Source organism: Ranitomeya variabilis, chromosome 6 (genome assembly GCF_051348905.1).
Source record: "Ranitomeya variabilis isolate aRanVar5 chromosome 6, aRanVar5.hap1, whole genome shotgun sequence".
Classification (NCBI taxonomy): Eukaryota; Metazoa; Chordata; class Amphibia; order Anura; family Dendrobatidae; genus Ranitomeya; species Ranitomeya variabilis.
The window spans coordinates 523,587,317-523,599,882 of NC_135237.1; the positions used below are offsets into that span (position 1 = coordinate 523,587,317).

The window sequence follows — 12,566 nt, forward strand, 5'->3', positions numbered from 1 at the left end:
CACCAAAAAACATTACATGCAACTTTTTTTGGTGGCGATGGTCCGACGCAGCACGACGCAACCGTCGCACGACGGTTGCGACGTGTGGCAATGTGTCGCACTGCGTCGCTAATGCTAGTCTATGGAGAAAAAACGCATCCTGCAAGCACTTTTGCAGGATGCGTTTTTTCTTCAAAACGACGCATAGCGACGTGCAGTGCACGACGCTAGTGTGACAGTAGCCCTAGATTGGCGGTGACGTGCCAACATGCAGAAGGGCGTGCAGGCAGTGGGAGTCTAGCTGAACCATTGTGGGAACACTTCCATAGGAAAGGAGAGTGCGCATGTACCACCCATGGGTAATTTGGCAGGAGGCCTACATTACAACACTGCCACTTCACGTCTTTGTTGGAGGGTCGTGCCTTTTATACCAGAGAGGGCAGAATTTATGGTGTTTGTCAGTAACAACAAAAGGAATATTAAAAAAAATACATGTTTTCATATCAATCAAAATAGGAGATGTAGACTGACGTAATAAATGGGGATGATCGAATAGCTTCGGATAACTCTTTATCCGAATAACTATAGAGCTTACCGAATAAGCTGCATTGGGAACCCGGAGCGCTCCCAATAATCAGATGTTCGGCGCCTCAGCTGCATGTGTTGCGGCGTGTGACAGTCACTACACATGCATGGACAGCCTGTTTGTTGGGCTCACCATGCATGTTTTGTGATGGTCACACATGCAGCTGAGGTGCCGAACATCTGGTTATCAGGAGCGCTCCGGGTATCCGGGTTCCCGATGCAGCTATTCGGTAAGCGCTATAGCTATTCAGATAAGGAGTTATGCGAAGCCATTCGTTCATCCCAAGTAATAAACATACTCTCTAAGACGATGGTAAAAGGAAAAGTAGCCAATTTTATTCTAAACATAATGTAACCACCTTACACAGAGTCAAGAAAGTGTAAGACGCAATATAATATATATTATAGGATTGTGGTCAGTAGAAGCCGGAGTCCTGAGCCGCCCAGTTTGGTGCCTGAAATAGAAAAAAAAAAAAAAAAAAAAAAGATGAAACCTTTGCTGGTAGAACATCCCCAATCTATCTTTGACGTCAGCCTAGGCGTAATCACCTGACCACCCAACAGCCTGGGCATATTGCCCTGACCGTCCGACAGCCTGGGAGTATTGCCCTGACCGACCGCCTTGGCGTAATGCCCTGACCCACCGACAGCCTGGGCGTAATGCACTGACCGACCGACAGCCTGGGAGTATTGCCCTGACCGACTGCCTGGGCGTAATGCCCTGACCGACCGACAGCCTGGGCCTAATGACCTGACCGACCGACAGCCTGGGCGTATTGCCCTGACTGACCGACAGCCTGGGCATAATGCCCTGACCGACCGACAGCCTAGGCGTAATGCCCTGACCGACCGACAGCCTGGGCGTAATGCCCTGACCGACCGACAGCCTAGGCGTAATGCCCTGACCGACCGACAGCCTGGGCGTAATGCCCTGACCGACCGACAGCCTGGGCGTAATGCCTCTCTGTGGCTGCAATAACCGTTTAACAGCACCATTTTGATAATATAGAAATCGGTCCAGTTTAAGTCATATATATAGCTGTCCCTCATACTGTGCCACAGAGCTGCAGTGCCGGACAGGGTCCTTAATGCTACGCTCATTCTTCTTACCTCGGTTCTGGTGTTCTGGTTCATCTTCTTCTCTATATTCATGGCTAGCATTTGACTGCGGAAGGCCAGACTCTTCGTCTTCTCGATGACTTGCTGGTAGGGCGATACGGCATTGTTTCCCATCACAACATGACCCTACAATTAAAGCAAGAAACACATTATGCAGCGACCAGCCGTATTTATGAGCCGTCTAAGAACAGGCTGTTCGGGCCAATTGTAAATCAAAGGACGGTGTGCGGAGAGGGGCGATGCAAGGTACGAAGCTTCACAAGAAGTAGTATATGGCTGCATAAGAGTGGGAGACATGACGTTATGGGTTTAAAATAGAAGATCTGAACTACCACTATGTCTAAAATAATGAATTGCATGACTGAGGAGAGGAAAAGCTGAAAGTTAAAAGGATAATATCCCCCTCCCCACCTGCGTCAAGGCAGGATTTGGCATTGTCAGGCTGTCCTGTGACGTAACGGCAAGTGTAAATCAGCAGACATGCTTCCTCAAAATCAATGTCAAAAGCGTACTCCCTCTATAGAGGTGAGAAAGACACCAATGATCCCCCAATGAGAGGTTCGCACCGTGCACGTCTCATCACGATTAGTACAAGGACAGCAGAACTTAGTGTTGTCCTGATAATGGCGGATGTCCAGGGAGCAATGCAGACATAGTGCACAATAGAGATCCCTGTATATAACATGTATACAGGGGCTATATAAAGACGTGTGTGTATACAGCAGGTCTGCAGCCCCCGGCTCACATCTAAGCTCCAATAGTGAGCGGACATGTTGTGTATTAAGCACAAATACATTAACACTAGGACTACCGGACTGGTCACCCCTCCTAGAACTACCGAATGGAGTCATTTTGACTCCTGGCTTGTTTTCGTTTATTTTTAGAGTTTCTTGCTCCTGGTATTGTTTTAACTTTAATTTATAGAATGCAAAATAGCAAGAATATCGTCAGGCTTTAGCGCAGTTCTTCTAGCCATATTAGCAATTAGCAAAACTGCAGGCCATATTCTACAGACACTATGTAGTCCACTCGAGAGTTCACTGACGGACGTCCTGTATATGTCCTGTGTATGTCAAGTAGATTTGCAAAAATGCTAATTATTCTAAGTCTAAGCCAACATTTATTCTGAACATACAAGTAAATGAAAACTAAAAGAAATAATAACATTCAGCGACAAAGACTTGCATAATATAGTAGGGAGTCAAAATGACTCCTTTTGGTAAGTAAAGGTAAATTTTGAAAAAAAGATACTTTTTTTCCCCCAAAACTATTTATTGTCACAAATTCTTTTTTCGCATTCTAAAATGAGTAAAAGTCACCGAGTCTCAAGCCGGAATTCTGAAAAATGTAGTCACAGAAATAAAAATCGCGAGGAGTCAAACTGACTCCATTCGGTAGTTCTAGTGTTAAACCGGTTGTCCTACTGTAATCCAAAAGGAGCGAGGGTAAATGTATAGTCGATGAGGGAAAACTGCTGAGACCCTCTATGTGAATGGAGTGGTGGTGCCCCGGCTTGACCTAAGCTTCATTCACTTCTACAGGACGGACTGAACGGCCATCTCTGTGAAGACTAGGCCTGCACAACGGCTCGCGGAGAACCTAGAGACCATGGTTCTTACCTTCCAATATATACAACTGTATTTGTGCCTTCAAGACGCAAATACAGGCGAGTACTTTGGTGCCAGGACAGGGACAGAGCAGAGGAATGCCCGTCAGCCCTTGCCCAGACGCGTAGTGGTGGTCATCACACTTTGACCTCATCACACTGCTGCTGTCGCCGCACAGGTGGCAAGGACGCAGCCGTAATCAGCAAGCGCTCCATGGAGAAGCCGAAGATTAAACGTCCTATTTTAGGAGGAGGCTGAGGTTACTGGTATAGCATCTTATAGGGCAACTGAGGCGGCGCAGGTTGTGTGGGGTACATTTATAGAGAAAGGGAGTATAGGGGAATATTATGGAGAAGGGCGATGGGGGGACATTGTGGGGGGACATTGTGGTGGGGCAGTGTGGGAAGGAATACTATTCAAAGTGGCATTGTGTGGAAGGACGTTAAGTTGAGGGGCAATGTGGGGGGGATATTTTGTACTGCTAGCACAGTGAGGGGCAATTATTTATTCATGGGCTCACCATAGGAGATACTTTTGTTTTAAAGGGCACCATGTCAGAAGAAGTGGGATGGAGAAGAAGAAAGTCTGGAGCGATGAGATCTTGGCATGAAATCTCATCATGGTGTCTGTACGATGGCAAAAGGGTTGGAGACCAAAGGGGAGGGAACATCAATTCAAGAAGAAATCACCTATAAGCTGCCTGGATGTTAATGTTTATTTGGGATACCAAGTCTAACCAGTAGTGTGGTTCTTGTATGGTCTGCAGTCTGACAATGGCTAGTAAACACTAATATCTCCGTTGTTAAGGACATACTGGGAATTGGAGGTTCACACGATACAAGTGTATATGGTGCGGACCTGAAACTACAATTGGTCGATGTACGAAGCTTGGTGATGTATTCCTGTACTGATGGTGGTTCTGGCGATGCATTCATGTACTGATGGTGGTTCTGATCATGTAGCAATCCATAAGCATCTTCATGTTAAAAAAAATCAAAAACTTAGTTTTGAGATTATGAGAAGAATTTGTTTGAGGTTCTGCTCCAAAGACTTAGTGTATACTTGGGTGTGTTCACACTGATGTTTCTTTAGCAGAAACTTTCCAAATTCTTCTCAAATACTCAAAACGTGGTTCTGATTATGTTTTAATGTACTGTCGCTTGTTCTGCTCATGTATTAATGCAAGTATCCCTTCTTAATTTTTTTGCTGCCCCTCGAATTGGTTCAGTATGATAATGTGGCCCTTGGACCACAAAAATGTTGTGCACCCTTGGTCAACATCATACAAGTGAATGGAGCAACCAGGACATATGAAAACACTCTGCCCATTCATAAAGGGGACTTTGCTCTGAGGATCAGTGGAGTACAGAAGATCAGACCCCAGCCAGTGATTATCTGTAAGTGGTGAAACCATTTTACCAATATTAGCAAACAGGAGCCATTCACTGTTACTCAGCAAAGCAAAACATAAGATTGCGGTGGCTGTAGAGCAGGCACTGTACCACCCAGTTAGGGTTGAAAAGTAGCTACGGTTTGGGGAGATTTTGTGTTCTATGTTTTCGGCCCTTTGATTCAGAGCAGATCGATGGGGTCCAGGTCCTGAGACCCCTACCAATCACTCAAAAGACCTCTCAGAAGTGCACTGTTCAGAAGACAGGAGCGTACAATAGAAAACTTACGACGGTAATAATGCCGGTAATGATGGCAATGATGGTGCCTGAAGTAGGTCCTATGGCGGATATATGAGAGGACACAGTGCCTGAAGCGGACTGCATGCTTTTACAGCTGGATCTCCATCATTGGAGGAACACTGAAGTCCTCAGAACATCCAGGTAAAATCTTACCAATTTGGAGTCTATCTTGGCATCCAGTCTGGCATTTCGAATTAAATTGACAATCCACCGCTCCGCCTCTTCTGGGCTCATATTCAGCTTATCGGCCAACATGCTGCAAATGGGAAATGGAAGAGATCATTACAGGAGGTAAAGGTGCTCCGGTCACAGCCTAACGTTCAAGTCTTGCACACTGTGAACCACTTGATTGTAAAAAGCAGTCACAACAGCCAGTACGAGCAGCTCTGAGATCTCAGAAGATCTTGCATCACATTTATTACAGTCAAACATCTAAAGTGCAACCACCCAAGATCCCACAGCAGAAGGACGAGGCCAGGACCTGGAGGGGAGATGATTGGGGCTGTGTTTGCAGCTACAGGACTCCTTTGTATAAGAAAGCATTATAGAGTCATATGTGAGGTCATCTACCCAAAACTGGATCATGCAAGAGGACCATGATGCCGCGCACACCAGCTTTGGAGGATTTGGGAATGTTTAGCTTGCAAAAGAGAAGACTGACAGGAGACTTCATCACATCACATCCAAAATTACTGCAGTGTGTACTCTGATGAAGGATCTTGTGGACCGAGATGTCACATCTGTACTGTTTTCCTTGGATTAAAGTCTACTTTTCACATCTACAATCTGAGTGTCAAGTTCATCTTTAATACTATAAGGTTTGGGACCCTACATGTGCACCTTTCTCTAGGAGTGCCGTTATTTCTTTCACTTTGTACAGACAATAAAGACATTGCAGAATAACACATAACTCAGACACTATGAGTAGTGAGGACTCTGCTACACTCAAGCTTACAATCTATGGAGGAAATAGGGCAACACGAATGATGGATGGTAACAATTGCTGGTACTGTCATCAATGTAATAACCTGGTCATGAACCGGTCACTGACCAGTCCTAAAATATGATTCACAGAGATGGAATATTCTATATCAAGTACAGTTGGTGCAAATCTATTCACGTGACCCGGTCATGCGGCCACGTCCATGATATGCAGCTGATGGACGGGAGTCAGGAGAATCCCTACTTGCCGGCACTGTGGCTCTTCTTTTGATTAGCTGGCTTGATGCATTGTCATGGCTCCAGTTAGTGACCATAGGACACAGACGTAGCTGATGGACAGGGTCCAATAAATCAATTTGCACCCACTCTATTATTAAGCAGTTCTGTGCCCAAAGACTGTATGGTCAGAAGGATGGGATTACTGGATGCTGAATGAAAGGAAACTTGCTATACGGGAGATTTTGCCACTTGGTTGTACCTTACTGAAAGTCTAGGCTGGAGGTCCTCCCATCGTAATAAGATGACATGTGCCCCTTCCCATCTACTATTTTCATCAAATATCACCTGTAAAGTCAGAGCTGTCAATCCCGTTAGAGGGGTGGGACATAAAGAAGCTGAGCCCTCAACGAGCGCCAACCGAATTGCATTACCGGCAATATCAGGATTGGCGGGAAATCCAAAGACCGGACCCCCGTCAATCAAAGTAGCAGCAAATCCGAGCAATACGCTGTCACTTTAGAACAGTGTTCCCCAACTCCAGTCATCAAGAGCCACCAACAGGTCATGTTTTCAGGATTTCCTTAGTATTGCACAGGTGATAATTGCATCACCTGCACAGGCAATAATTCCGTCACCTGTGCAATACTAAGGAAATCCTGAAAACATGACCTGTTGGTGGCTCTTGAGGACCGGAGTTGGGGACCACTGCTTTAGAAAATACAAGTACCCCTTTATTTATAGGTTCATAAAAGGACAACTAAATCAGGAAGTTATTGATTTCAGGGAAAAACTAGAAGAGAAGTTTTCTCTGGCTGTGTTGTGACCGGCCAGGCATCTCAGGGTTAACCCCCTCACTCAGCGCTACCACCGGCCTTTTTTTTACCGTTTATTGCCATCGAATGTTGCATTCAGCTCCCGAATCTCCAAATTCTGTCCAGACTTGTGAGATAATAGGTCTAGAGAAGTGTTTCTTATTAAGTCAATTAGTAAAATGGTAGTGGCAGCTGGATGTCGGCTTTGATGTTCTTTGTCACGACACTTGTTCCCAAAACATCACAGGCCGTTCCCCCTCCTCACTAAACCAACATCCATCCCATACCAGTGGGGGTCCCGTTCCTTAATAATTACAGAAGCGTCACAAGACCTAAAAATACACCCGGGTTACACACACAAGCATTTCCTGACAGCTAATACAAGGGCAAGTCCCGGCCTTGTGCAACTGTTTAATTAGCCGTGGACACGAATATGCAAATGAGGGAGCGAGCGACCAGTCACTGCTTCCTGCACAAACAGTGAGTAAGTCCCGGCCGGAGCAGACAATGCACTCTCACGCCAGACATGTGAGTACATAAACCATAAAGCGGCCCTGACTCAGGGGCTTCAGCCTCGGATCGGGTTTCCTAAATTCTCCTCTTTTTTTTTAATTTTTTTTCTTTTCCTTGTTTCACTCGAATGAATATGATCTCATGACCGGCAGACAGAAAACACTGGAGCAAAGGCTCTGTGGTGCAAGGGTTAATTAACGGGACGGAGGGCGGGGGGGTGGTAGAAACTACTTAAAGGGAAAGTAGAGAGTCTGGAGAAGAATCGCTGGACTGTAGTGATAGGAAAGTGCCTAGTATTTACACAGGCTGGGATGTTGGTTGCTCAAACAACTAATAACAATAATAATAATAATAATAATAATAATAACTAATAACAACTTTTTGGAAGTGCATCTGAACAGCAAGGTGGATTGCTGTTGAGGGGAGATAGAGAGAAAAAAAAAAAATCTATAAATCTTCAGCACAGCGAGTGTGAGCGAGCTGAGTGTGACCTGAGCGTAAGTGTGAACGGCGGTAAGTGTGTGACTTGTGATTCAGTGACTTTGGAATCAGGGAGTTTCCAAGGGAGGAATTGCTTCTGTTTTTTTTTTTTTGTTTAATTAATACTTTGTATTTATTTTTAATTAACGTTTCTGTGTGGTGCAATCCCCATTAGGAAATGTGCTCCACAATTGTTAATGCCATCCAGTGTACATCTTGCCACATGTATGCAGTCCTTGACCAGCTGGTCGAGGGTGCATACTGCTGTGCGAGATGTGAGCACATTGTGCATTTGGAAACCCAGATACTGGATCTAAATGTGCAGCTGGCAACACTGAGATCCATAGACAATATGGAGAGGAGTCTTCTGCTCACAGAGCAGACGCTCAATGGGATAGATGAGGAGGGGGATGGTAGGATGGAGCTGCAGGACAGTGTGGCAGTTAGCTGGGTGACAGATAGAAGGCGGGGTAGAGGGAAGAGTGCCAGGGAGGCTAGTCCTGATCTGGCACACCCCAATAAGTTTGCTAAGTTGGCAGATGAGGGGGGTGCCAGTACAGGGGTAGCATTGCTGCAGCCAGGCATGTCCTCTGAAAGCCAGAGGAGTGACTGCTCCAGTAAGGAGGGAAAAAGGAGAGCAGGGCAGGCCAGACAGGTGCTGGTAGTGGGGGACTCAATTATTAGGGGAACAGATAGGGCAATCTGTCACAAAGACAGGGATCGTCGGACGGTGTGCTGCCTACCTGGCGCTCGAGTCCGACACATCGCTGATCGGGTGGACAGATTACTGGGAGGGGCTGGTGAGGACCCAGCGGTCATGGTGCACATTGGCACAAATGACAAAGTTAGAGGTAGGTGGAAGGTCCTTAAAGATGATTTCAGGGAATTAGGCTGCAAGCTGAAAGCAAGGACCTCCAACGTGGTATTTTCCGAAATACTGCCTGTACCACGTGCCACGCCAGAGAGGCAACGGGAGATTAGGGAGGTTAATAAGTGGCTCAAGAATTGGTGTAGGAAGGAGGGGTTTGGGTTCCTGCAGAACTGGGCCGACTTCTCAGTTGGCTACAGGCTCTACGCTAGGGACGGGCTGCACCTCAATGGGGAAGGTGCAGCTGTGCTGGGGGAGAAAATGGTTAGAAGGTTGGAGGAGTGTTTAAACTAGGGATTGGGGGGGAGGGTATTCATTTTATAGGTGGGGAAGATAGTGCAGATAGAGACCTGGGCACAAATAAGGAAGTTGGGGGTGGCGGTGGCATGGGGGGTGGGGTTAGAACAGTTAGTAATTTAAGAAAGAATAGAGGTACAGAGAGTAACAAGTGCATGTATACTAATGCCAGAAGCCTCGCCAACAAAATGGACGAATTAGAACTAATGTTGTTGGAGCATAATTATGACATGGTGGGGATATCTGAGACGTGGCTGGATGAGAGCCATGACTGGGCTGTTAACTTGCAGGGCTATAGCCTTTTCAGAAATGACCGTACAGATAAGCGAGGGGGTGGGGTGTGTCTATATGTAAAATCTTCCTTAAAACCCATCCTGCGTGATAATATAGGTGAATTTAATGAAAATGTAGAGTCCCTGTGGGTGGAGATAAGGGGAGGGGGAAAAAATAATAAATTACTGATAGGGGTTTGTTATAAATCTCCAAAACTAATGGAAGCAATGGAGAATATCCTCGTAAAGCAAATAGATGAAGCTGCGACTCAAGGAGAAGTCATTATTATGGGGGACTTCAACTACCCTGAAATAGATTGGGGAACAGAAACCTGCAGTTCCAGCAAAGGTAATCGGTTTTTGACAACTATGAGAGACAATTACCTTTCACAACTGGTTCAGGACCCAACAAGGAGGGGGACACTGCTAGACCTAATATTAACCAACAGGCCAGACCGCATATCAAATATAAGGGTTGGGGGTCACTTGGGGAATAGTGATCACAAAATAATAAGTTTTCATGTAACCTTTAATAAGATGGGTAGTAGGGGGGTGACAAGGACACTAAACTTCAGGAGGGCAAATTTCCAACGGATGAGAGATGATCTTGGTGCAATTAACTGGGACGATATCCTGAGACACAAAAATACACAAAGAAAATGGGAGACATTTATTAGCATCCTGGATAGGACCTGTGCACAGTATATACCGTATGGGAATAAACATACTAGAAATAGGAGGAAACCAATATGGCTAAATAGAGCTGTAAGGGGCGCAATAAGGGACAAAAAGAAAGCATTTAGAGAATTAAAGGAAGTAGGTAGTGAGGAGGCATTAAATAAATACAGAAAATTAAATAAATTCTGTAAAAAGCAAATCAAGGCAGCAAAGATTGAGACAGAGAGACTCATTGCCAGAGAGAGTAAAAATAATCCCAAAATATTCTTTAACTATATAAATAGTAAGAAACTAAAAAATGACAGTGTTGGCCCCCTTAAAAATAGTCTGGGTGAAATGGTGGATGAGGATGAGGAAAAAGCCAATATGCTAAATGACTTTTTTTCCATCAGTATTTACAAAAGAAAATCCCATGGCAGACAAAATGACTAGTGATAAAAATTCCCCATTAAATGTCACCTGCTTAACCCAGCAGGAAGTACAGCGGCGTCTAAAAATAACTAAAATTGACAAATCTCCGGGCCCGGATGGGATACACCCCCGAGTACTGCAGGAACTAAGTACAGTCATTGATAGACCATTATTTTTAATCTTTAAAGAGTCCATAATAACAGGGTCTGTACCACAGGACTGGCGTATAGCAAATGTGGTGCCAATATTCAAAAAAGGGGCAAAAACTGAACTCGGTAATTATAGGCCAGTAAGCTTAACCTCTACTGTGGGTAAAATCCTGGAGGGCATTCTAAGGGATGCTATGCTGGAGTATCTGAAGAGAAATAACCTCATGACCCAGTATCAGCACGGGTTTACTAGGGACCGTTCATGTCAGACTAATTTGATCAGCTTCTATGAAGAGGTAAGTTCCGGTCTGGACCAAGGGAACCCAGTGGACGTAGTATATATGGACTTTTCCAAAGCTTTTGATACGGTGCCACATAAAAGGTTGTTACATAAAATGAGAGTAATGGGGATAGGGGAAAATATGTGTAAGTGGGTTGAGAGCTGGCTCAGGGATAGGAAACAAAGGGTGGTTATTAATGGAGCACACTCGGACTGGGTCACGGTTAGCAGTGGGGTACCACAGGGGTCAGTATTGGGCCCTCTTCTTTTTAACATATTTATTAATGACCTTGTAGGGGGCATTCAGAGTAGAATTTCAATATTTGCAGATGACACTAAACTCTGCAGGGTAATCAATACAGGGGAGGACAATTTTATATTACAGGATGATTTATGTAAACTAGAAGCTTGGGCTGATAAATGGCAAATGAGCTTTAATGGGGATAAATGTAAGGTCATGCACTTGGGTAGAAGTAATAAGATGTATAACTATGTGCTTAATTCTAAAACTCTGGGCAAAACCGTCAATGAAAAAGACCTGGGTGTATGGGTGGATGACAAACTTATATTCAGTGGCCAGTGTCAGGCAGCTGCTACAAAGGCAAATAAAATAATGGGATGTATTAAAAGAGGCATAGATGCTCATGAGGAGAACATAATTTTACCTCTATACAAGTCACTAGTTCGACCACACTTAGAATACTGTGCACAGTTCTGGTCTCCGGTGTATAAGAAAGACATAGCTGAACTGGAGCGGGTGCAGAGAAGAGCGACCAAGGTTATTAGAGGACTGGGGAGTCTGCAATACCAAGATAGGTTATTACACTTGGGGCTATTTAGTTTGGAAAAACGAAGACTAAGGGGTGATCTTATTTTAATGTATAAATATATGAGGGGACAGTACAAAGACCTTTCTGATGATCTTTTTAATCATAGACCTGAGACAGGGACAAGGGGGCATCCTCTACGTCTGGAGGAAAGAAGGTTTAAGCATAATAACAGACGCGGATTCTTTACTGTAAGAGCAGTGAGACTATGGAACTCTCTGCCGTATGATGTTGTAATGAGTGATTCATTAATTAAATTTAAGAGGGGACTGGATACCTTTCTGGAAAAGTATAATGTTACAGGGTATATACACTAGATTCCTTGATAAGGCGTTGATCCAGGGAACTAGTCTGATTGCCGTATGTGGAGTCGGGAAGGAATTTTTTTCCCCATGGTGGAGTTACTCTTTGCCACATGGGGTTTTTTTGCCTTCCCCTGGATCAACATGTTAGGGCATGTTAGGTTAGGCTATGGGTTGAACTAGATGGACTTAGTCTTCCTTCAACCTTAATAACTATGTAACTATGTAATATTATCTATGATATTTTTTTATAATCATTAAAAAAAAAAAAAAAAGGACAAACTGCAAAGATAAAAAAGCAACTTTTTAAAATTAAATATAACATTAAAGGGGTGCTCACAATTTGGAAAACTTCAGTTCACCAAGATGTAGTAAAAAAAAACAAACAAAAAAAACTTTCTTTACTCACCCTCCCCGGGTCCCAGAGTCTCTTGTGCTGCTTTTAGCGTCTGTTGCGCTGACATCACGTCGACAGCCAATCAGTGAGCTCCGTGGTTCTGGGCGGCTTGTGCGGCCCAGCAACTGGCTGCAGCGC

General features: G+C 44.6%; 1 protein-coding gene across 1 annotated transcript in view; it reads right to left on the minus strand.

The window, feature by feature from the left end:
• Positions 1–878: 878 nt before the first annotated feature.
• The window catches only part of EIF3E (eukaryotic translation initiation factor 3 subunit E), a 50,935-nt gene continuing 39,247 nt past the window's right edge, over positions 879–12,566 (minus strand). Inside the window, exons 11-13 of the mRNA XM_077271072.1 lie at positions 5,135–5,237; positions 1,675–1,809; positions 879–1,019 (exon numbers count right to left, since the gene is read on the minus strand). Of these exons, the coding sequence (XP_077127187.1) occupies positions 981–1,019; positions 1,675–1,809; positions 5,135–5,237 (277 nt within the window). The 3' untranslated portion in view covers positions 879–980. The remainder of the gene's footprint in view (positions 1,020–1,674; positions 1,810–5,134; positions 5,238–12,566) is intronic.